The 25,401-nt window shown below is 50.8% G+C and overlaps 1 protein-coding gene and 1 long non-coding RNA gene across 4 annotated transcripts in view; one reads left to right on the top strand and one right to left on the bottom strand.

Moving 5' to 3' along the window:
* The window catches only part of LOC138417714 (uncharacterized), a 35,070-nt gene extending 10,564 nt beyond the window's left edge, over positions 1-24,506 (top strand). The window contains exons 3-5 of one of the 3 annotated variants that reach the window (XR_011248256.1): positions 5,966-6,077; positions 14,056-14,259; positions 20,915-21,122. This is a non-coding gene — a long non-coding RNA (uncharacterized lncRNA). Of the gene's footprint in view, positions 1-5,965; positions 6,078-6,346; positions 6,676-14,055; positions 14,260-20,914; positions 21,123-23,779 lie in introns of those variants that run through there. The other 2 variants (XR_011248257.1, XR_011248255.1) reach the window with 2 other exon arrangements.
* On the bottom strand, positions 10,047-19,191 carry MYL9 (myosin light chain 9). The gene is made up of 5 exons (XM_069548501.1): positions 19,098-19,191; positions 18,296-18,856; positions 15,119-15,328; positions 11,812-11,973; positions 10,047-10,857 (listed from the first exon to the last, which is right to left on the bottom strand). Exons 3-5 carry the CDS (start codon positions 15,300-15,302, stop codon positions 10,685-10,687), a joined length of 519 nt encoding a protein of 172 aa, XP_069404602.1. The 5' UTR covers positions 15,303-15,328; positions 18,296-18,856; positions 19,098-19,191; the 3' UTR covers positions 10,047-10,684.
* Positions 24,507-25,401: the final 895 nt, after the last annotated feature.

Raw genomic sequence — 25,401 nt, 5'->3', positions numbered from 1 at the left:
GAATGATGCTAAAGCTGAAACTCCAGTACTTTGGCCACCTGATGCGAAGAGTTGACTCATTGGAAAAGACTGATGCTGGGAGGGATTGGGGGCAGGAGGAGAAGGGGACGACTGAGGATGAGATGGCTGGATGGCATCACGGACTCGATGGATGTGAGTCTGAGTGAACTCCGGGAGTTGGTGATGGACAGGGAGGCCTGGCGTGCTGCGATTCATGGGGTCGCAAAGAGTCGGACACGACTGAGCGACTGAACTGAACTGAAGCTGCTCTTTGGAGAAGGAAATGACAACCTACTCCAGTATTCTTGCCTGGAGAATCCGATGGACAGAGGGGCCTCGCAGGCTATAGTCCATGGGGTCGCAGAGTTGGACATGACTGAGCGACTACACAGCAAGCTGCTTTTTAAGCCTTCTGCTGCAAATTTTTCCTCCTGTAGCAGCCCTCTCTCCCAACCTCACCTTTATGCCCCCTTCTAGAGATGCCACTAACTTCTGAGTCTTTTGGGAGATTCTGTGGTATAAATCAGGTTAAATGTTCACCTTTTCTTACTGCCTGCTTGGTTTTGCCATCTGATAATACTTGCCCATTTACTTTCTACCCCAACAATTTTGTTGTGTGGTCCCTTCTCCTCTTTCTTGTAGGGTTATGCTGTCGTGTTTTTTTTTTTTTTTTCACCACACAGCTTACGGGATCTTAGTCCTTGACCAGGGATTGAACCCATGCTCTCAGCAGTGGAAGTGCAGAATTGTAACCACTGGACCACCAGGGAACTCCTGGTTTCTTCATTTTAAAAGTAGAGTTTCAAGAGGGAGTCTAGTGGCATACCTGTGATAAATCCACCATCTTCAAATAGTTTTTTCCCCAAACGTCTCCCTAGTGATCCCAACGCCCTGTGTTGACTAGTCTACCTTTCTGCCTCTGGGCTGAGATGCTTGCCTTTGTCCTGCGCCAAATATAAAGTCCCATTTGTCTGTGGATCCTATTCCGGAGCTTTTTCTTCTGTTTCAGCAGATCTTTTAATTTATTTTTTAAACTTGAAAGTAGTAAAAAAAAGAAAATTAGTAGAGTTTTTGTGGGATGGAAAAAGAGTTCTTTGAGTTGTTTATTTTATTTTCCAAAGGCATTGTCATTTTTTTTTCTTGGCCGCACCATGAGCATTTGGGATCTTAGTTCCCTGACTAGGGATTGAACCTGCACCCTCTTCAGTGGAAGCATGGAGTCCTAACTACTGGACCGCCAGGGAAGTCCCTCAACAGACCTTTATTAGCACATTTAGTAAAGGGAGACAGGAAATAATGTCAGAGAGTGATAAGTACTAGGAAGAAAAATAGAAAGTAAGACAGAGAGAAAGAGGTTGAGTTACTGTAGATACCAGCAGAGGAGTGATGATGATGAGTGGAGTCTTTAATAAAGTGGAAACTCCAGCCACACTTGGATCTGTAGAGAGGGGGATGTTGTGGGCAGAGGAAATACCCAGAGCAGAGACCCTGAGACAGAAATGAGCTGGATGAGCTGGAAGAATAACAAGACCAGTGTGGCTGGAGCCCTGCAGGCAAAGGGGAAAGTGGTACCTCGGCCTAGATTTCGCAGGGCCCGCTAGACCACGGCAGAAAGTGTGTACTTCCCCCCTGCACCCAGTGAGTGTGGAGAATAGAAGAAGGGAGATGCAGACATCCTGACATGTTAAAACAAGGCTGTGGTGGTTGTGTAGAGAACGGACTATGGGAGGGGGCAGGAGTAGCAAGCGACACTTGGGCTGTTGTCAGCGAGAGAGTGGTGACCTGGACTAACTAGGTGCGGTGGACAAGGTGAGAAGCTGCTGCTTCTTGAATATATTTGGAAGGTAGAGGCAGCCAAACAGATGGGCTGAAGGACTGATGTGGATGGAAAGGAAAAGAGAGACCTGATCAACTAGAGGAGTGGCGGTGATTAATGGAGCTTGACCAGGTACTTGACACAGATCCTTTTGTTAACTTTTCATAACCCTTTGAGAACAATGATGTCTTTTTGAAGAGTATAGGAAATGGAGGCTCAGGTAGTTTAAGTAACTTGCCTGTGATGACACTCTGGTCATTGGAAGAGATAGGATTTTATTTCTGTAAGGTCAGTAGTAAAGTCCCCTTCTCTTTCTGATTCTAATAATTTTGTGACTTTTCCTTTTTCGTCTTGGTCAGCTTAGCTGAGGGTTTGTCAAATTTTACAGTCTTTTCAAAGAACCTACTTTGGGTTTTGTTAATTTTCTCGAATGTTTTTCTAGTCGCTTTCATTAATTTCTGCTCTAGCCTTTATTTCTTTTCTCCTGTTTGATTCAGTTCCATTTTCTCCTCTTCCCTTCTTTTCCTGTGTCTTAAGATAGAAGGTTAGGTTGTTGATTCGAAATCTTTCTTCTTTTTTTTGGGCCATGCTGTACCGCTTGCAGGATCTTAGTTCCCTAGCCAGGGATGGAACGCTCACCTTCAGCAGTGAAAGCCTGGACCAGCTTCCCATATAGGAAATGGGAATAGCAGCGCTGTCTCCTCTGAAGGCTGCTATGAGAGATAAAATAATGAAATGCTCATGCTGTGCTCTGCCTAATGCTTGGCAAATAGGGAAAGTAACACACACACAAATCTTCATTTTGTTACATTATATGACTTCTTTCAGTTTTCTTTTTATTTGTTTGCTTATTTATTCGGCTGCCTTGGGCCTTAGTTGTGGCACCCAGGATCTTCACTGCATCATGTGGGATCTTTCCTTGTGGTGCATGGACTAGCTCGTTGCAGCGTTTGGGTTTAGATGCCCAGCTCCAGCTGGAATCTTAGTCCCCAACCAGGGATTGAAACTGTCTCCTGCATTGCAGGGTGGATTCTTAACCACTGTACCACCAAGGAAGTCCTGACTTCTTACAATTTTCTAGTCTGTATTTCACAAATCATTGTGTGTGTCTGTGTTTCATATGGGAAAGACTAGTAAATCAGTAGCAAGAGAGTACCTATTTTTTGCATGGAATAGCAAGAAGCATCACAGAGCAATCTGTCATTTTTGGGAGGGAGCCAAGTATGTGTCCACGCAAAAACTTGTACATGAATGTTCATTGCAGCCTTATTCATAGTAGCCTCAAACTGTAAGCAACCCAAATATTTATCAGCGGGTGAAAGGCTAAATAAATTGTGTTATAGATCCTTACAGTGGAATACTACTCAGCATTGAAAAGGAACTGCAGGGACATGCAGTAACATAAAGGAATCTCAAATATATGCCACGTGAAAGGAGCCAGTATTGTATGGCCTATTCATTTAAGATTCCAGAAAAGGAAAGAAATCTATATAAAAAAGTGGATTAATGGTTGTGTGAACTAAAAGGGCTCAGCCAAAAAGGGGAATGAGCAAACATTTGTCAAAATTAATTTTATTTTTGCACTTAAAATGGATAAGTTTTATTTGAAACAAAAACAGGACTTCCTTGGCAGTCCAGTGATTGAGAATCTGCCTGCCAATGCAGGGGACATGGGTTCGATCCCTGATCCTGGAAGATTCTACATGCCACAGAGCAGCTAAGCCTGTGCACAGTAGCTAAGCCTGGGCACAGCAGCTAGAGAGTAGTCCTTGCCTGCCCCAACTGGGGAAAGCCATCACGAAGCAATGATGACTTAGTGCAGCCAAAAATAGATAATTTAAAACCAGAGACGAAAAACTGTGGGACACAGACAAAGCAATAGTAAAGAGAAACAAGTGCAACAACAATAAATGGTTAAATTTAATCATACATTAAATTTAGTTGATCAGTAGCTTACATATACAGTGAAACCATGTTCTGTTTTCACTGGGTTGTAAATCTGCTTTCTCATCATCCCAGTTGGGGACATTTTACAGCTCAGCATCTGGGTAAACAAAATCCTTCTAGGCCCAAGTACCCAGTGGTAAAGAATCCATCTCCCAGTGCAGGAGATGCAGGTTTGATCCCTGGGTTGAGAGGATCCCCTGGAGAAGGAAATGGCAACCCACTCTGGTATTCTTCCCTGGAAGATCCCATGGACAGACGAGCCTAGCAGGCTGCAATTCATGGGGACGCAAAGAATCTGACATGACTTGCGACTAAACGGCAACCTTGTGCCTCATAGTTTCCCTGTAGTGGAAGTGGATTCCTTTTATTCATTTTTGGCTTCGCTGGGTCTTCTTCGCTGCACCCAGCAGTGAGCAGGGCTCACTAGTTACAGTGAGCAGGGCTATTCTTTGAGGGGCTGGCTTCTCATTGCGGTGGCTTCTCTTGTTGCAGAGCATGAGCTGTAGGGTGTGTGAGCTTCAGTAGTTGTGGGGCACAGGCTTAGCTGCCCTGCAACATGTGGGATCTTGTCGGATCAGATATAGAGTCCATATCCCCTTCATTGGCAGATGGATTCTTTACCCCTGGTCCACCAGGGAAGTCCCATGAATTCCTTTCTTAAGGGAGAATTTATATCTGACTTGTATTTCTTTCTCAAAAATGAGATGTGCTTATATGCTGTGTCTGTAAGTCTCTGTCCTGAAACATTCCAGAGGAAGAACGTGCTGGAGGGTTTTGCCCAGGGCAGTGACATGGTCCCATGTATTAATACAACTGGAAATTGCCCTGTGGATGGAGGAGAGGCGCGTTTGGGGAGAATCAGAAAGGCTGGTTAAGAGGCTCAGTGTGGTTCATGGATCTGTATGCTTCAATGTATGCATTTTTCTATATATACGTTTTGTGCTTGCATGCAAAGTCGCTTCAGTCATGTCCAACTCTGTGCGACTCTATGGACTGCAGCTCACCAGGCCCCTCTGTCCATGGGATTCTCCAGGCAAGAATACTGGAGAGGGTTGCCATTCCTTTCTCCAGGGGATCTTCCCAACCCAGGGATCGAACCCATGTCTCTTACAGCTCCTGTATTGATAGGTGGGTTCTTTACCACTAGCGCCATCTGGGAAGCCCCGTGTATAAGTTACACTTCCTTTTTTAAAACATGAGGACAAAGAAATGTCTCAGTAGTCCAGATGAAGTCCAGCGATCAGAGGAAGAGGCTTCAGGTCAGTCTGACAGTGGGACCGGTCTGGGGACTTGCATGGGATTCTGGTTGCAGAACTGACAGGGTTTGAGGGGAGATTGCACAGCTGAGAGGAGGCACTGGGGGAGGGACGGGAGGCCAGGAGAGGAAGGAAGCCAAGTCGCACCGAAGCACTGAGGAGCGTTTCTGAGTGGGGCTCAGGGGTTCTGACCCAGTGAATCAACTCACTGTGTAGCTCTGCGATTCTGCCAGGATGGGGGGCAAGAAGAGACCTGGACCCCATGGTCAAATGTCATGGTTCAGTGGGGAAAGATGACAGCCTTCCTGGACCAGTGGGGGACGGCGTGGAGGGCCTTTGGGGGAGGAAGTAGACATCGCTTCCTGACCCCTCCATCATACCTCCTGTTCGCCTCCCAGATCTGAGCGTGGGGATTAATAACGAAGTGATGGAGCTCTCACCCACCTGGGTGTGATGTAAATTCCAGTTCTGAAGTTCCCTAGCTGTGTGACCTTGAACAGGTTGCTTAACCTTTTTGAGTCTCGATTTCCTCACTTGCAAAATGAGGATAATATCCTATTTGCTCTCATAGAATTTTCGTCTCCTCTTCCCCTTCCTAAAAAAACTGTATTTACAATTTCCCTGCTGCCTTGTAATATGTCTGTATTGTAGATGGACAGAAATGGTACTCAGGGTGGTTCTTGGGTTCCTGGGTGAAGAATTCCTTTATTTCAGCTTCTGAGGGCTCCATGGACCCAGGGCCGCCAGTCCCTTGAGCATCTTAGAACAGAAGCAACTCTGAGGGGGCAGCAGGCAGTGGAGGAAATCAGAGGGGCTGGAAATGGAACTCTCTGGGTGACCGTGGGCGACCCCTAGTGGGAAAGTGTAGCAACACACAGCATGGCTGCAAGGATGCGTTTTGCAGCTTTCTAACAGATTTTGCTGATAATATATGCTTTTGCTGCAGGTACCAGGTGGAATGCATTGTAGCTTGCTTTTTATTCACTTGGATGCAGCCCTGATGTCCTCATTTACGCCATTGTATGTATGGAAGGCGGTTTCCTTTACTGGCAAATCTGGTAAATCTTGTTATTTATATCACTATTTTCCTTAGCTTTTACGGTTGTTGTCCTTTCAGAGCTTATGAATTCAAAGGACTTTAAGATCACATTCAACGCATGTATTTAAGATTCATTTTATGGTGTTTTTAAGATTCATTTTATGCAATAATTTAAAAGTAGCACTTTATGTACCAGGCACTGTTCTATGTATAAGTTTATTTAATCCTCATAATGACTCTATGAGGTGCATATAATTATCCTCATTATTTTTTTGGCTGTGGTGCAAGGTATGCGCAATCTTAGCTTCTCACCCAGGAATGGAACCCACGCCTGCTGCATTGGGAGCTCAGTCTTAACCACTAGACCGCCAAGGAAGTCCCTGTTATCTCCATTTTATAGTAGAGAAACTGAGCCGTAGAGAGGACAGATAACATGCTGAAATTCATGCTATTAATAAATGGCAGAACCAGGATTGCAACCTAATTTTGTTCTCTTAATTATTCTATTATATTACCTATGACCTCAAAATTATTTCTCCAAAGCTTTCGTAAAATTGGGGTCATCTTTTGTATCTTATAAGCCAATAAATACGGTAGTAATAGGCTGACCAACTTAACCTCTAGTCTGAGTCTTGGTTCTTCTTCACAGTGACCTTGGATCCCCTATATCATAGATGATCCCCTCATCTATAAAACAGGGGTGGGCATGTGAAGAATTATATGAATTTTTTTTTTTTTTGAAATTAAAAAACATTTTGGCTGTGCCGGGTCTTCGTTGCTGTGTGTAGGCTTTCTCTCCTTGCGGCGAGTGGGGACTGCTCTTCATTGCGGTGTGCTGGCTTCTCATTGTGGTGGCTTCTCTTGTTGCAGAGCATGGGCTCTATGCTCGAAAGCTCTAGAACATAAGCTCAGTAGTTGTGCTCGGGCTTAGTTGCCTTCGGCATGTGGAATCTTTCCAAACCAGGGATCAAACCCGTGTCCCTTGCATAGGCAAGTTTCTTAACCAGTGAAATGCCAGGGAAGTTCCCTTATGCTGGTTTTAAAATCTTATGCACATTTTAACATTACGTTTAGGTTATTAGGTGCTAGCACTCAATCTGTTTCTCCTTTCCTCACCCCACACATTGTTTTTCCCTCCCCACAACCAGGGACGAACCTGGGCCATGACAGTGAAAGGGCCACCTCCTAACCACTAGGCCCCCAGGGAACTCCCCCAGACATTGTTTTTAATACCTGTCTGTGTTGATGCAGGAGCATTGATTCGTTGCATCGGAATGCTGCGTGGTATTCCACATCCTGCGTCTGTCACATTTCTTATCCCTTCTCCTTGTGACAGGTGTGGGGCTTCTCGGGGTCTCTCCAAGGCCCTGCTGCCATTTGTGCGGGGGCAGTGGACATGGTGTCCTGCCCCTCTGGGCTTGCCCCCAGTTTCTCTGGGAGATGTCTATAGCTGGGGAGTTTCTGAGCCAGAGGGGCTTCAATTGTTCACAAATGCTGGCAAATGCTGTCCTGCGTGGGGGACCAGTCTGTTCCCTATCAGCCAGTGTATGGGGATTCCCCCTCCTCTCCATCTTTGCCAGTGTTTGGTATTATCTGTGTCTCTGATTGGCAATCTGACAAGTATCAAGTGGTCTCTTTGCTTTTGGAACACCAATGAGGTTGATAGATGTTTCTTGTTGGTTGAAATTCCCTTTCTGTGAGTCTCCTGTTTATACACTTTGCTCATTTGTCTATTAGATTCTACAACTTTTTCTTTTAGATATTAATTCCTTGTTTCATTTTAATACAGTAAAAATGCACCATTTCTAAAACATGAGTTTTACTAACACAACATTGTAAATCAACTCTAGTCCGGCATAAAATAATTTTTTTTAATTAAAAAATGAGTTTTAAGGAATTCCTTGGCATTCCAGTGATCAGGACTCTGCTTTCACTGCCGAGGACACGGGTTGGGGAACTGAGATGCAGCCAATAATATAAAACATGTTTATTAAGTGTTTGTATTTCTTCTGAGATTTTTTTTTCATATTATTTGCCCATTTTTTCCCTACTGACATGGCTTTTTTTTTTTTTTTTTTGGCTTGTAGGGATCTTAGTTCCCTGATGAGGGATTGAACCCTGGTCCTGGTAGTGAAAGTGCCTGAGAGTCCTAACCATTGGACCACCAGGGAATTCCCTTTTTTTTATTGAATGATTGAAGTTCTTTTTATACGATAGTGTCATTAACTTAAAAAATTAATCATGCTACAAATACTTTCTCCCCATCTGTACTCGGTTTTAACTTTGCTTACAGTTTCTCTAGCCTTACAGAAACAGTCTTCATCATTTTACATCCACTGGTCTTTGTGTGCGTGCGCGTGTGTCTCTTCAGAGTTTTGTCCCAGACATTGCAACTTTTGGGGTCCTTCGCCATTACCTCTAAATGTTGCCTTGTAAGAAATAAAACAGCTGCTGCTGCTGCTGCTTTTCTAAGAGGCTGCTGTGAGATGGTGATAAATTAACCAGTGAAACTCGCCTTCCTCTTGGGTCGTACGTCTGTGCCACACGCATTCCTGTTCCCGGACTTTCGTTCAGATTGTCTCCATGCCTTGCAGTACCCTCTTCCTTAGCGCTTTCTGCAACTTCCTCCTGGTCCTGCCCTTCCACACACAGAACACTTCCCTCTTCCCGTCACCAGGGTTCCTTCAGCACCCCCCAGCTCTGAAACCAGTGAGGCTGCACTGGTTCCAGCCTGCCGCCCCTGGGTGTGAGTCTTTCTTCCTGGGGTGGAGGGGGAGGAGGCTTGTGGCACAACGTGGGGGTTGAGACCAAGGAGGTTTGTTCCTGACCCCACGTCCCCGCCTTCTTCCAGGAAGGCCTTTGGTACCACAGTGGCTCCGCCGAGAGACCTGGACCCTGGTGTCCGGCCTGCTTGGCCAGTGCTCTGGGAGTCCCGGGAACTGGTCCCAGTGAGTGGGTAGCCAAGCTCAGTGTCAGGTTGGGATGAGGATTGCTCAGGGCCCACAGTCTGGGGTCAGAGTCAAGGGTATGGTGTGGTTAGGACTGAGTCTGGGGAGCATTTGCACCCTTTTGGAACTCGTTTGGGGCTGGCTCCATCTAAAGTTGACCTCAGGGAGTTGTGGGGCTCAGTTTGGAGGCAAGAGAAGGGCTTTCGTGGCTTTCCGCTGGAAAGGGCTGGGTACCTACGCGGGGGCAGCGGCCTGGAGGAGGTTTGGCTTCCTAGGCCGATGCAGGGTCCCCTTAGTGCTCGGTGCTCCTTTGGCTCTGACCTCATACCTTTGTGGCTGGCTGGCTCTGGGTGACCTTTAGGGAAGGCAGCAGCACCTGCTCCCTGCTGGGTGCAGATGGGATGTGTCCAGTCCTGGCCTGAACCCCATGGAAGGTCCAGAGGCCAGGGACCAGCTCTCGCTCTGCCCCAGACCTGCTGGGTGGCCTCAGGTGGTCCCTGTCCCTGTCTCTCTGTTCATTCAACCAGCATTTATTTCCCTTCCCCTTAGGCTCCAGGCACCATCATCAGTGTCCCCACTGTCAACTGTAACAGGGACCCCAGTCCTGCTGGTCTCTCACACATGTGGGATGTGAAAAGCTGTGGCTTACTGTGCTGCTGGTCACGTGGCGGAACCGACCCTCCAGTGAACCCAGACACCTGTAGCTGCCTGCAGGGAATCCGTTCCTTCTCATCTCCATCCCCTCCTCACAGCTCCCAAAGCCTCCCTGCTCTTCCAGGACCACCTGGCTCCCCAGGAGCATTGAGGGGACCCTGGAGACCAGGCTCTAGTCCTGAAGGCTGTGACCTTGACCCTTGCCCTCTCAGAGCCCCAGAGCCCCCACTGGGGTTTGCTGTGGTGGGTCCTGCCCCCTCTGCCCGCTCCCTCCCAGCAGAGCTTCTCCCCTCAGGCTCTGCCTGCTCCCGCAGCTGGTCTGGTCTCAGCTGAGCCTTCCCTGGGCTGGTAGTCAGCGGGTGGAGGGAAGGACGGGGTGGGCGGTATTTGGGGCCTCAGGGCACCTTTATTTCACCCCAGCCACAGACATACACACCCAAAGCAATGCTCAACCTTCTATTAGAGGCTCTGCCTCCCCAAGACGAAACGTCCGCCCTCTTGCATCTTCCAGAGCACACTCCCGGTGGGGTGGGATGTGTTCTCGTGGCCGGGCACGGTGTCGGGGAGGGGAGTGGCACCCTGTCCTCTGAGAGCGGACCGTGGTGAGATTCGTGTGTTTGTGGCAGTGGCTGGGGAAGGGCTTGCGGGGGGGGGGGGGGGGGGTGGTGCAAGTGGAGTGGTGTCCCAGACCAGGACACAGAGCCCTTCCTGCGGGGAGCAGCCAGAAGCGGGCAGGCAACAGCCAAGGCCGGGGCTCTCCTCGGGGCCTCCCAGGCCAGCCCCCGGCCCAGCTCCCGAGGAGATGGGGTTTCCTCGGAGGGTCACCAGCCTCCCGCTGGCTCTGCCCCTGGCCTGGTGCTGTGCTTTCTCAGTCGGTTCCTTCACTCGGAGCTGGGCCCCCGGCCCCTCAGGGGGAGAGTCCCCTGAGAGGGGGCTCTGGGCTCATGGGCACGGATCCGGTGCAGATGGTGTATGTGGGAGCAGGTGGCTGGGACAGGGGCTGGGCACGGGGCGCTGGGATGGCCTAGTCGTCCTTGTCCTTGGCGCCGTGTTTGAGGATGCGGGTGAACTCCACATAGTTGAAGTTGCCTTTCTTATCAATGGGCGCCTCTCGGTACATCTCGTCCACCTCCTCATCTGTGAAGCGGTCACCCATGGTGGTGAGCAACTCCCGAAGATGGTCCTCGTGGATGAAACCTGGGGCGGGGGCAGAGGGGGCACAGGGCCAGGGCCTTGAGACACACCTCACACCCCCTGCCCGGGGCCCCCCCAGGACTCACAGACCTTGTAGCTGGAGGCGGGGGGCAGGGGCACCGGGAAAAGACACAGTCCTGGTGTCTGTTCAGTTCAAGGTCACCAGGGCCCAGCGGGAACAGTTCTGCAGTGGGGCTGTCTGCGAGGTGTTTCTGTGGGGGTGGGGATGGGGGCCCTGGGGCTGTGAGGGTTGGGGAGGCCCTGCCTGGGGCTGTGGGGGTGCTGACGGTACTGCTTGAAGAACTGGGCCCCAGAGCTCCACTGCCTGCGTCTGAATGCTGATCTCTTCTTTCTAGCTGTGTGACCTTGGGCAAGTTACTTAACCTTTCTTTGCCTGTTTGATCTGGAAAATGGGGAGGAAAATATGCCAACCTAGTTAGGGAGCTGTGACGCAGTCAGGAGAAGGTTCTGACCTGCTTAGGCCTGTGGTGCGCCTCTGGCCCCTGAGAAACTGCTGAAGCGGCTACTGCCAGCGGCGTCCCACAGGCCTGTCCCTGGGAGAGACCCGCGGTGGCTGGGAAGCCCTTTGGAGGACCTGAGGGTGGGGGGCGCGGGTTTCTGTAACCTGTTGGCCCGTGGGCCTGAGATGGTTTGGTTTCTGGAAGGGTCAAAAGCAGAAGCCAGTGCGTTGAGCCAACAGGAGAGCTAAGAAGTGGGAAGGCTGACGGGATGTGGGCTGTTTCAGTTTAGCCTTTGGGGGGGACAAAACAAGGAAGCAGCTTTTATCGTTCTGGTGGCAGAAACAGGTGGACAGATGATCTCTGTCCTGGCCTTTGGAGGCAGAGGGGGGCCCTGAGGTGCCAGCGCAGCTGGGTGCCTCTTGCATACGCGGGGTGCCCAGGCGAGGTGTGCAGCCCCAGCCCCATCCAGGCCTCTGTCCCGAGGCTGCTGACTGACCTGAGGCCTCCTCGTCGAAGCAGGCGAAGGCGTTGCGGATCACATCCTCGGGGTCTGTGCCGTTCAGCTTCTCCCCAAACATGGTGAGGAACATGGTGAAGTTGATGGGCCCCGGGGCCTCGCTCATCATGCCCTCCAGGTACTCATCCGTGGGGTTCTTCCCTGTGGGGAAGGGCCATCCGTGCCTGCTCTCACCTCCCGTCCCCTCCCTGCATAGCCCCATAGACAAGAGACAGTAAATTTAGTAAGCTGTTGAAAAGTGTGAAAGGGTAGTCACTCAGTCGTGTCTTGACTCTGCGGCCTCATGTGCTGTAGCCCACCTGGCTCCTCTCTCCATGGAATTATCCAGGCAAGAATACTGGAATGAATAGCCATGCCCTTCTCCAGGGAATCTTCCCCACCCAGGGATCAAACCCATGCGTCCTGAAATGCAGGCACCATCTCAGCCACCAGGGAAGCCCTAGTGTTCGTAAACTAGAGCTGACTAGTTAACTTAGTCAGAGAAGGCACTGGCGACCCACTCCAGAACTCTTGCCTGGAAAATCCCATGGACGGAGGAGCCCGGTAGGCTGCAGTCCATGGGGTTGCTAAGAGTCGGACATGACTGAATGACTTCACTTTCACTTTTCACTTTCCTGCATTGGAGAAGGAAATGGCAGCCCACTTCAGTGTTCTTGCCTGGAGAATCCCAGGGACGGAGGAGCCAGGGGTCTGCCGTCTGTGGGATTGCAGAGTCGGACATGAGTGAAGCACCTTAGCAGCAGCAGCAGCAGTTAACTTAGTAAACTGTAAAGCCTCCCTCTGGGACCGCCGGCTCTGACTGCCCTTTCCCACTGATAATCGCCGCCCACTCCCCTGGCGGCCTCGACCAGTTGCCTCGGGTCTGGGGTCTGGATATCGCCATGGGTCACGCTGTCTGAGGTATAAGAGCCCCCCTCTGGGGACCGCTCCCTGCCTTTGGTACCGTGTGTGCCTTATGGCTTTAAATGTCACCGCCTCAGCTTCTTACCCCTTCACCAATGTGGGACCTGAGGCTCAGAGGTGAGGTGGCTTGTCCTCTGTCACACCGCGAGTGAAGAATGGAGCCAGCGTGTGAAGCCAGGCAGCCAGACCCCGGACCCCAGGCACAGTTTCTACAGTAGGTAAACCAGCGAGCTTTGGTGCCACACAGGCTAAGGTCTGAATCCCAGCTCTGTGCCTGCTTCCCCAGCTCCTGAGGAGAACTGCGAAGATTGAGGACAGCAATGGCTGTAAAATGCACGGAACAGTGACTGGCACAGCCCTACGGACTCGGATCAGCTGCTGGGTTCAAATCCCAGCTCCGCCACTTGGTAGCTGTGTGAGCTTGGGCAGATTACTTAACCTCTCTGAGCCTCTGTTTCCTCATTTATAAAGTGAGAATGATAATCACATCTACCTTTGAGATTTGAGATCATACCCGCAGAGCTGCCACTTGTTATTACTGTTTTATTGTTTGCTGCTCTTGTTTTTACCGTCTGAGCCACCAGGGAAGCTATTCTTTGCTGTTCTTGTTTTTAAACCTGAGGATGGTGGTCCTGATTCTTGTTTTCAGCTGTGCCATGTGACCCACAGAATCTTAGTTCCCTGCTGCTGCTGCTAAGTCGCATCAGTCATGTCCGACTCTGTGCGACCCCAGAGACGGCAGCCCACCAGGCTCCCCCGTCCCTGGGATTCTCCTGGCAAGAACACTGAAGTGGGTTGCCATTTCCTTCTCCAATGCATGAAAGTGAAAAGTGAAAGTGAAGTCTCTCAGTCATGTCCGACTCTTTGCAACTCCATGGACTGCAGCCTACCAGGCTCCTCCATCCATGGGATTTTCCAGGCAAGAATACTGGAGTGGGGTGCCATAGTTCCCCTACCAGAGATCAAACTCACACTCCTTGCAGGGGAAGTGCCGAGTTCTAACCACTGGACTGCCAGGGAATTCCCAGAGGGTGATGTTCTTAACCAGAGACCCTGACTGATCTGTGGACCCACTAACTGAGCTGCAAACAGGAGTGGGGGTTTTTCTGGGTAAACATCCAGTCTAGTCTCTGGGGTTGAGAGCCCAGGTGTGTGTGCTCAGTTGCTTAGTCACATCTGACTCTTTGCGATCCCATGGACTGCAGCCCACCAGGCTCCTCTGTCCATGGAGGCAAGAAAATACTGCAGCGGGTTGTCCTTTCCTCCTCCAGGGGAATCTTCCCAACTCAGGGACTGAACCTGCATCTCCTGCATTGGCAGGTGGATTCTTGACCGCTGCACCACCTGGGAAGCCCGGGTTCTACCTCCTAAATGGGAAGGAGTCTTTGTGTCCCTGTCTCCTCTGAGCCCCACACTCTGCGGTATCCCCGTGGGATGGCTGGTGCCAGCAGGACACACAGCCCCTCTCCTGCCCAGGCCTCAGTCTTCCTTCCTGCCCCTGACTCCCCAGGGAGGAGCCTCCAGGTGGGTCTGGTGTGAAGCTGGGAGAGGTGTGGCGCTGAGGGTGGGGACAGTGTCCATCGTCCGCCCTCCTGGGTCATTTGCCCCTCTCACTAGACCCCCTGGAATGCACACACGGGCCACGGGCCTGAGTGGGCTGCTCAGTGAGGGGCGGTGCCAGGGACTGACTCAGGCGTGACTGCCATAGGCTGCCTCCTCTGCTACCTGAGACCACCCCCCAGTCAGTGTCTGACCCAGATGCTCTCATCTGGATGAAGGGGGCACCAGAAACTGGGGCTGAGGGGGATTGTCTGTGGCCAGTGCATGGGGAGCAATGTGGAGGCAGACCACCTTGGTGTCTGGTGGGCTGGTGTCTGGAGGCCTGGCCTCTGGGCCTCAGTTTCCCCATCTGAGCAATGGTGCAAGGTGCTGGATTCCTGAGGCCTTTCAGCTCTGACATTCTGAGTCTGGGGAAGTCACTGGAGTCCGCCTCTCAGAGTCTGACACAGGTGACCTCTGAGGGAGCAAGGAGGGGCCCTGGCCTCCACTCTTGGCCTCAGTTTCCCCATCTGTACAATGGAAAGTCTGCAGTTTTGTAGTTAGTTGCTGATCCCTTTCCTTCAGTGAAGTGGCACCAGGCAGTTGAAACCGCAGATCTGCCTGAGGCAGGAGTGGGCCTGTCTGGGTTCAAGTCCAGTGCTGAACTGCTTTGTGCCTCAGTTTCCCTGTCTGTTAAATGGAGAAAGAGGTGGCAGCTCCTCTCCAGGGTGGGCACCTCAGTCAGTACACAGGAAGTGTTCCCTGAGGGATGAGCCACCCCACCGCCTGCTCCAGCTGCAGCCCTCATGGGCCCACTCAGCCCCCCAGTCCTGCCTCTGCTCACCCATCGAAGCCAGCATGTCATGCAGGTCCTCCTTGTCGATGAAGCCATCCCGGTTCTGGTCGATCATGTTGAAGGCCTCCTTAAACTCCTGGATCTGGGACTGGTCAAACATCGCAAACACATTGGACGTGGCCCTCTGTGGCCGCTTCTTGGTGGTCTTGGCCTTGGCCCGTTTACTGGACATCTTGGCTGCAGGCGTGTGGTTCTTTCCTGTAGGCAGAGGATGCAAATGGGAGAGCCAGTGACCCGGGGCCAGAAAAGCTTCTGGCCTACCCCACCCCACTAGGCTGTTGGCGCCTGGGCCTGGCCTTCGTGCTCCTATAGGTTGGGGGCTCCTGCCACCCGGCTCATCACAGAAGCAGCCAGCGTTGGCCCTGTGACATGCCCTGAAACAACTTCCTCTACCTCTCTGAAGTGTTTCCTCATCTGGAATGGGATAGGAGTGCCCAGCCAAAGGGATCCATTGACTTGTGCCCGAAAAGCCCCTGGCATGGTGCCCGGCCCAGAGGAAGCTATTTCTGCTGTCATGGTGTGGGTAGACACTTAGGATTGGGTTCGGTGCCAACCGTTTCCGTGCTTTATCTCCCTTAATCCTCAAGAGCATTCACACCATCCATCTCTTTCCCAGTGACAAGGTGGGCAGCCTTGGGAGAGGCCCTGAGGCTCCCTGCCCCCAGCAGCAGGAAGGAGCCGGTTGGCGGCCCTGCATTCCTCGCATTCCTTCTCTTCTCCTCCTCCTCTCCCTCCTCTGGAGGTTCTGGAAGGCCGGCGCTCTGGGCAGCCTCCCTTCCCCCCACCTGTCCACACTTGACCAGCCCCTTAGGGTGGGGGACAGACCTGAGTTGGGCCCTGCTCTTTGTTCTCCCTCTTCAGTGCTTATAGAAGCATAAAGCTTCCCCAGACTGAGCACCCCAGCTTCCTGTTACATTTGTTTAGGCCTGGCCTCCGAACATCCAGCCAGTCTCACCCACTGCATGCAGACCCCAGTACTTCACCCTGAAGCCCTTGAGGGTTCCTGTCATCCCCCTCTCCCACCAAGCCTGGCACAGAAGGAGGCCCTCTGAGCCTCTCCTAGCCTGTTCTCTGACTCGCCTTGCCATCCCTCTTGCCAGCTGTGATCCTGCCCAGCTGGACCTCTGGCTGCTCCCAGATACCCCCAGACTTTCCTTCTTGGTTCTCCCCTTGAAACAACCTTCCTTCTTGAGCCCAGTTCTTCAGACAGCCCTTGGGGAGCAGTTCCCCACCCTGGCTTTGACAGCAAGCACTTAAAGGTCTCTCTCCATCACAATCAGTCAGGGCTGGTGTAGGCACTCTGAATTATACCTAAGCCCATGGTGGCACTCATAGATGCTTGCTTAATGAATGATCTTGAAGGCAGCTAGCCAGTCTACTGACCCCACTCTACAGATGGGGAAACTGAGACGTAACAAGGGGCTGTTTCCCTGAATGCTTGTCGTGGCTTCTGGGGCAGTTTGGGGCCCCAGGACTGCTGCCCCCTCTTTCCTCTGTCCTGAGTCTCGTGGTTGAGGATCTGCAAGAAGCCTTGACTGCTCCTCAATCTGTCTTCCAGGCCTTTATCCCATGACCTTGTCTAAGTCACTCTGGATCTTTGGCCTTTGAGATCTTAAACCTTGAGCTGGGATGCTGGCCAGCCCCAGCCTTTCCCCCCAGGCACAACTGCCTATAGTTAGAGAGTGCCCCCCTGCACCCACACACCTGGCCCCCGGTGCTTCTCGTGTGGTTCAAGGTGGGTAGACAGAAGCCTTGGGAAGGGGTTGGGGTGGGACAGTGCCGCCGGCAGGGAGTGCTTCGAGGAGCCGGGTGTTCTCTGGAAACTTTAAGTCACGGCGCCCACAGAAGGCAGCCGAGGAGAAGTCCACCGCGCCCAGCAGACCGCCATGGTCCCCGTCAGTCACTGCCACCCCCATCTGTACAGTTCTAGGGCTGATGTGGCAGGAGTGGCCAAGAGCTCACCCGCTGCTCTGATCCTGGCTTGGTCTCCATGGCCACCCCATGCCCGCCCTCTCTCTCGAGGGGCTGTCACAGGGCTTGGAGCACTGAACTTCGCAGGGTGGGGAAAATGGGGTGCCCCCGCCGTGCAATTAAAAGAACCGGTGTGCCCGTAAGAGGGATAGAGTCCAGCTGGAAGCCGGGACCCCTGGGCTAGGCTTAGGTCTGGGGATGGCAAATGGCCTTTCCTGGTGGGCCGATGGTAGTTGAGGGGCACTGTTGTGACCAGAGGCAATTTGTAGGCTTGATTGAGGAACTGGGGTCAGAGCCAGGCTGAGCTCTTAAGACCTGGAGCCATCGCTGCCTCCTCCTGGGGGTCCTAGACACCAGGGATCAGATATAACTGGTCCTTGGCCTGCTACAGCTAGGTGCCACCTCCCCACCTCTGACCCCGGAAACCCCACTATAACAGCAAAGACGTGGCCTGCGTCCCCCATTACCTCAGGGTCTCTATGGCTGGCACTGCCAGCTGCCTTGTTGGTAAACTCGCCTCCCCTGAGGGGGAGTTATCTGACTTTTTCCTGAAGTAGCCAGAGCAGCTGCAGGGCTGGGGAGGAGTGGGGACCACTTCCTGCAGCCCAGGGCCTTGTCAGGCCAGGGGGTACAGGGGATGAGCCCTACAGCCCTTGGCCAAGCTTCCCCACCCAGAAGGCCTAGGGGGCAGCGGGCTCAGAGCAGGGAAGTCCCGGAGATGGCATTCAGCGTTGGTGTGATGGCGGAAACAAGCTACCCCGGTCGCCATCCCTCTTTCCTGCCCCAGGAGATAGGGGAGGGGTCAGGGATGCTCCGCGGGAGCCTAGCAGGGCTGCTTCCCGCCTGTGACACAGATGCGTCCTCTAGAGCAGGGAATGCCAGCGACCCCAGGCCCCTCCCGTCCTCCGGGACACCTCGAGTTCTGGGCTCGGCATCTCTAACTTCACAGCGAAGGGGCAGGGCCTGGACAGTCTTCCCTTGCTGCGGGCCCACTGGTTCCCAGAGCCTGTCCAGTCTCCCTGCTGCCCAGCCGCCGCCCGAATCCCCGTAGGACGGAGCGACCTCGCAGCCCCAGCCTCACTATCTGTCCCTGCCCAGAGACCCTGCGACCCCCACCTCCCCCTCGCGACCCCATGTCCCAGCCGCGTCCGTCACACCGCCCACACCAGACCCCCCGGGCCGCGGGGCTCCCACCTGGTGCGGAGAAGGTGCTGGCGCGGTGCGCGGAGCGGCTGCGGAGCGGGGACCGGCGGGCCGTCGGTGGGGTCTGGGCCCGGGGGCGGGGGCGCGGGGCGGGGCGCGGCGCCGGGCCTTACAAGGCAGAAGAATGTGCGGCGGCGGGCAGGGGCGGGGCCGCGGCAGCCCGGCCTTATTTGGCCGCGACCCACGGGCCAGGGAGGTGGGGTGTTCCCGGGTGAACCCCCCAGTCTGCGAGGGCCTTCCCCATGGTGGGCTGGGGGAGGTGACGGGGGGCGAGTGGGGGGCCTGGACAGCCCGGGGAAGGGGGTCTGTCTGGGCCGGTCCTTCCTCTCTAGCGAGGCCGCTGGACCTCGGGGGGCCTGCAGCTCTCGGACCCCACCCCCGCCAGAGCCCGCGCCCCGGCCTATTCCCCGGGTAGAGCTTCTTTCCACCAGGCCAAGTACGGCTTTTTTCCACTCCCAGAGAAGAGCCTGCTGCACTCACAGGTTCCTGCGGGGGTGGGGCGCCCAAGGGCCTTGGGCCAAGTCACTCTCCAAGTGCCCTCGGTGCCCTCACCTGCACAAGGGGAGGGTGGTGGTGAGAATTAGTGGCCAGGAAGACCCACGGAGGCCCTGGGGCGCCAGCGAGAGCTGGGACCGGGGGACCCCCGGAGCATCCTTGCTAGTGGGGCTGCACCCCCAAATCCCTCTCTTGTTGGCCCGAGTCAGAGGATGGGGGCTGGGAGGACAGACCCGTTCCTCTCTGTCTTTGCCATCAGGCCCTGTACGTCATTGCGACCCCCGAAGGCCCAGCTTACGCATCAGCTCCCACCCTGACTCCTGCCTGCGCTTTCTCTCCTTCCCTTTGATCCAACGCAGACGTTCCATTCCCCAGGGAACTTTTCAACATCCAGTTACTTGCTTGGTAAATATTAACTGACAGCTGTCTGGCACGGTGCTCGAGTGCTGGGGAAATAGCAGTGAACTGTAGTGCTCAGGAAGCTTTTGTTCTTGTGGAGAGAAATGTCTTGAACCCGTAGCTACACAGCTTGGAGGGTAGAAACAAATGCCATGAAGGAAAATAAAGGAGGTGAGGGGAGAGAGAGCAAAGGAGACGTAGGGGCTGCCTTCCAGGAAGGAGGTGAGGGAGTGAGCCCGGCCCAGTGAACACCTGAGACAGAACCCCTGTAGGGGGCGCTTGTCCAGCTCCTGGTCAGGGTCACCGAGGGATGGGGGCTGGGAGAGGAGGTCTGAGAAGCAGTAGGGACCTAGCCCCGGGGATCCTTGTGTTACTCCAAAACTGGGTTTGCCTTTTGGTGGGTGTGGAACCAATAGACACTGCCAAGCCAAAGATCAGGAGGGGGAAGGAAATATTACTTCCTGTAGTCAGTAAGGAGAGCATGGGGGAATCTTTCCTAAAGCAGTGTCTCCCTGAACAGCAACACTGGGGGAGGCTCAGCTGGTGAAGAATCCGCCTGCAATGCGGGAGACCTGGGTTTGATCTCTGGGCTGGGAAGATCCCCTGGAAAACGGAACGGCTACCCACTCCAGTATTCTGGCCTGGAGAATTCCATGGACCCCATAGTCCATAGGGTCACAGAGTTGGACACCGCTGAGTGACTTTTGCTTTCACTTTTAAGCTAAGGGTACGTGCATATTCATGAAGGGGTTAAGCAGAGGAGAATTCCTCATAGAATTGCGGCCAGGGCTCACTGAGTCCAAAGTTTAGTTGATTGAAGTCAAGAGGGTCAGAGTCATCATTCCTTCCTCTACCTGGGTGGGGACTTCAGTTCCTGCAGTACTCAAAGACGAATTGTTATGCATAATCGCTTGAGGAGGAACTGGGACTGCGCTTTATCACCGCTGTATTGTTTGTCTGCCTCTTTTCTGCATGCTATTGTTCCCTTAACATCATTCATTACCGAGAACTGTTCAAGGGCAAGCTTTGTGGCCAGGCTTAGATCATAAAATGGCTTAGGCCAGAATGGCTTCCCTTATGTGAAGAAAAACCATTCCTGGTTCTCTTTCTCCAGGGACCTCTTCGCTTACCTGCTTACACTTGCAGACCTCTGTAAGACCTTAGAGAGTTCTGAGCAAAGGGTGGCATGATCTGGCTTATGTTTTAACTGAATCCCTCTTGGGGAGGGGGGGGCGGCGGCGGCAGGGAGCAGGGAGACTAGTGAGGAGCTATTGAGCAGGATGAGGTGTCCAGACTAGTGAGCTGGCAGTGGGAGAAATGATGGGATTCTGGACATATTTTAAAGTTGCAACTGGTAGGTTTTTCACGTGGATTGGTGTGTGTGTGAAGATTCCAAGGTGATTAATGTGTGTGTGTGTGAAGATTCCAAGGTGATTAAGTAGTTAATCTCAGTGGGGATTGTCAGTAGAAAAATATGGGAGACCCCTGTAAGTTAATGGTTACTCGAGAAAGCAGGTTTGCTTAAGCACAGAACCAAGCAGGCTTGCTTAGCAACAAAACCAGGCAACAGAAGCAGGAGACATGCCCCACAACAATAAAAAAACTGTGGCATGAGCCCCACATCTTGCCCAGTGAACACAGTAAGTTACTGATCCCTAGGACATGCTCTCTGCACACATAAAAAAAATAATTTGTGGACCTGGTTTGACCACACAGGGACAAGAAAACTCCCCTGTACAACCCGGAGGATGAACTAATGATGAAAACATGACTCAAGGAAGACAAAGAAGGTCTTCTCCCCCTCCCCACTTATCCTTTGACTGTAAAACTGTAGCCCAGTAAGTTCTCGGGTGTGGCATTCCTCACCTGTCCACTTGCAAGCTTCACAAGCATCCTATTCTAATAAATCACTTCTCATCTACCACTCTGCTTTCGCCGAATTCTTCTCTGCACTGAGACATCAAGAACTATGGTACTGGAGCTCTTCAGAGCCCTGGAAAAGACACCATATACCGGTTTCAGTCTGAGCAGCTGGAAAGGAAAGAGCTGACATTGTCTAAGCTGAGTCTATGGAAGGAGCAGGTTTGGTGAGGAATCAGAAGTTCTGTTTTGGACATATTTAAAACTTACTACATTTTAAAAACTTTATTTTGAAATAGTTTCAAATTTAGGATAAAGTTATAAGAGCATTTGGCTTCCTTACATTCTCTTCTCTCTCTCTCCGTGTGTGTGTGTGTGTGTGTGTGTGTGTGTGTGCGCGCGCGCGCGCCTGTATACCTTCATCCAGATTCTGTACTTGTTAGCATTTGGCTTCCTTACATTCTTTTCTGTGTGTGTGTGTCTGTGTCTGTCTCTGTGTGTTTGTGTGTGTGTGTGTGTGTGTATTCTCCTCCCAAACCAGTTGAGAGTAACTTGCACAGATCAAGCCCTTTTACACTGAAATACCTCAGTGAGTATCTCCTAAGAAGGAAAGTATTACATATCCATAATGCAATGATTAAAACCAGGGGAAAGTAAAAAATTGAAGTATAGATGATGTACAGTATTATATACGTTATAGGTGTACAATATAATAATTCACAATTTTTGAAGGCTATATTCCACTTATAGTTACCATAAAATATTGGCTATATTCCCTACATTGTACCATGTACTGTTGTAGAACTGTTTCTTTAACTTGCTTTTCATTGCTGTTATTATAATCATATGTACTGGCCTGCCTCAGAGGACCCTGCTTCTCTGCCTGACTGTTAAACTAAAGTGCCTTTGTTCAGTTCACAAAGAGATAATCTGACCCAGCCCACCTGTGAAGAGAAGAGATTAACACATCCCCTTTAACAGAGCTGGACATTCCCGGACATGTTTTGCAAGACTGATGGCCCTTTTACTTTACTTCCCCACCGCCTCTCCCTCTCTGTTATGTCTTTTCACTTTACTTCCTCACCCCTTCTCTTTTTGGTTCTATGAAAGAACCTGGAATCCAGACCCCTGAGAAAGATGGTTATTCTGAGACATTAATCTGCCATCTTCTCGGCCTGCTGGCTTTCCAAATAAGGTCATATTCCTTGCCTCAATACCTCTTCTTTTGGATTCATAAGCCTGTCACGTGGCGAGCAGAGTGAGCTTGGACTTGGTAACATATCTTTGTAAACATCAGGAAAATTTTAACATCAATTTAATACTATTGTATAACAGTCTATATTCCAGTTTTGCCAATTATCCTGATAATGTTCTTTAAAAAAAATTTTTTTTCTGTTCCAACAGCCAATCCAAGGTTGTCATATTTCTTTGATCCTCCTGTGTGTGTGTGTATGTGTGTGGTTCAGTTCAGCTGCTCAGTTGTGTCCGACTCTTTGCGACCCCATGGAGTGCAGCACGCCACGCCTCCCAGTCCATCAGTTTACTCAAACTTATGTCCATTGAGTTGGTGATGCCATCCGACTATCTCATCCTCTGTCATCCCCTTCTCCACCTGCCTTCAATCTTTCCCAGCATCAGGGTCTTTTCAAATGAGTCAGTTCTTTGCATCAGGTGGCCAAAGTATTAGAGTTTCAGCATCAGCCCTTCCAATGAATATTCAGGACTGATTTTCTTTAGGATGGACTAGTTGGATCTTCTTGCAGTCCAAGGGACTCTCAAGAGTCTTCTCCAACACCACAGTTCAAAAGCATCAATTCTTTGGCACTCAGCTTTCTTTATAGTCCAAGTCTCACATCCATACATGACCACTGGAAAAACCATAGCCTTGACTAGACGGACCTTTGTTGGCAAAGTGATGTCTCTGCTTTTTAAGATGCTGTCTAGGTTGGTCATAACTTTTCTTCCAAGGAGTAAGCGTCTTTTAATTTCATGGCTGCAGTCAATCATCTGCAGTGATTTTGTGTGTGTGGTGAAATAGCAGGATTTACCATTTTAACCATTTTGAGTGTATCATTCCTTGGCATTGAGCACTTTCACACTGCTGTACAGCTGTCGCCTCTGTCCATCTCCAGCATTTCATCTTCTCAGCTTAAACTCTGTAGCCCAGTAAACAGCCATCACCTGTCCTTTTCCCTCACCTGCTGGGCAACCACCCTTCCCCTTCCTGCCTCTGTGAATTTGACCACTCTGGGAAACTCATATAAATGGAATCACATAGCATTTGTCCTTTCGTGACTGGTTTATTTCACTTGGCATAGTTTCTTCAGGGTTCATCCATCTTGCAGCATATGTCAGAATTTTCTTCCTTTTTAAGGTTAAATACTATTCCGTTGTGTGGAAAGACCACAGTCTTGCTTATCCATTCATGTCAATGGACATTTGTGTTGCTTCCGTCTTTTGGTTATTGTGAAAAATACTGCTCTTAATATGGGGGAACTACAAGTATCTTTTTTTTTTTTCACATTTAAAATTCTCCTTTAAACCACAATCATATGAGGGTCTTCTCAATATTCCATGTAATGAGATTAATAAACTATACCAACGAAATGTTATTTTAGTGCAATTATGTGCAAAAATCGGAGTCTGCTGTAAAAAGTGAAGTGGCTTCAACGGAGATTGAGTCCCTGCTTTTGATTTTCTTTTTTCTGTTTTTTTTTTTAGGGTATATATCCAGAAGCAAAATTGAAGGATTATATGGTGACTCTGTTTTTAGTTTGTTTTTTTGGGGGGGTTGGTGGGAACTGCCATACTGTTTCCCACGGTAGCTGTGCCATTTTACATTCCCACCAAGAGTGCACTAATTCTAATTTCTCTGCATCCTTGCCAACACTTGTCATTTTCTGTTATTGTTTCTTTTTGCTAAATAATAGTCACCCTAATGAGTGGGAAATGATATCTCATTGTGGTTTATTGTCTTCCCACAATAACTAATGTTGAGCATTTTTCATGTGCTTATCGACCACTTGTGTATCTTCTTCGGAGAAGTGTCTGTTCAGACTCTTGGCCCATTTAGGGAATGCCCTGGCGGTCCAGTGGTTAGGACTCAGCACTTTCACTGCTGCGTGGGCCTGGGTTCCATCCTTGGTCAGGGAACCAAGATCCCACATGATATGCAGTACGGCCGAAAAAAAAACAAACCCAAAAGCTGCTGAAAACATCAGGTTGTTTGCTTTTTTTGTTGTTGAGTTGTAAGAGTTCTCTATATATTCTAGATACTAATCCCTTATCAGATATGTCATTTGCAAAAATCTTTCCCGTTCTATGGACCTCTCTGTTTAAGATCATTTTTAAAACTTATATAATTTATGTACCATAAAATTCATTCTTTTCAAAGGTACAATTCAGTGATTTTAAAACTCAGAAAATTAAAAAAAAAATTCACGAATCACCACCGTGTAACTCCAGAGCATTTCATTACCCCCAAAGTGAAAGTGAAAGTTGCTCAGTCGTGTCTGACTCTTTGCGACCCCATGAACTATTACAGTCCGTGGAATTCTCCAGGCCAGAATACTGAAGTGGATAGCTTTCCCTTCTCCAGGGGATCTTCCCAGCCCAGGGATCGAACCCAGGTCTCCCACACTGCAGGCAGATTCTCTACCAGCATCACCTCCAAAGAAACTGCATACTCATTAGCAGTCAGTCCTCTCCTCCCCTTCCCCCATCCACTGGCAAACACTAATCTACCTTCTGTGTCTTTGTTTACTCCGGAAATGTAACGTAAGTGGATATAATATGTGGCTTCTTTCACTTAGCATAATGTTTTCAAATTCCACGTATGTTCATTCCATAACATGTATCAGTGCTTCATTCTTTGTAAATTTGTTCTTTTTTGGCCACACCACACGGTTTGTGGGGTCTTACTTTCCCAACCAGAGATGGAACCCGGGGCCCCTGCCTTGGGAGCATGGAATCTTAGCCACCAGACCACCAGGGAAGTCCTGCCTTGGGAGCATGGAATCTTAGCCACCAGACCGCCAGGGAAGTCCTGCCTTGGGAGCATGGAATCTTAGCCACCAGACCGCCAGGGAAGTCCTGTTAGGATTTTCTGAATGAGAGATCGTGTGATCTGCAGATAGAGGTAGTTTAACTTCTTTCTTTCCAATTTGGATGCCATCTGTTCATTCACTTACTCATTCTAAGCTCATTCTTGCCTAAACGCCCTGGCTGGAACCTACTGTACAGTGTTGAATAGAAGTGGCAAGAGTGAAACTCTTCATCTTTGTTCCTGATCTTGAGGGGAACGCTTTCAGTCTTTCACCATAAAACATGTTAGCTGTGGATTT

This window comes from Ovis canadensis, chromosome 13 (assembly GCF_042477335.2).
Source record: "Ovis canadensis isolate MfBH-ARS-UI-01 breed Bighorn chromosome 13, ARS-UI_OviCan_v2, whole genome shotgun sequence".
In the NCBI taxonomy this organism is placed as follows: Eukaryota; Metazoa; Chordata; class Mammalia; order Artiodactyla; family Bovidae; genus Ovis; species Ovis canadensis.
This window is presented reverse-complemented; position numbering and strand designations above follow the sequence as displayed.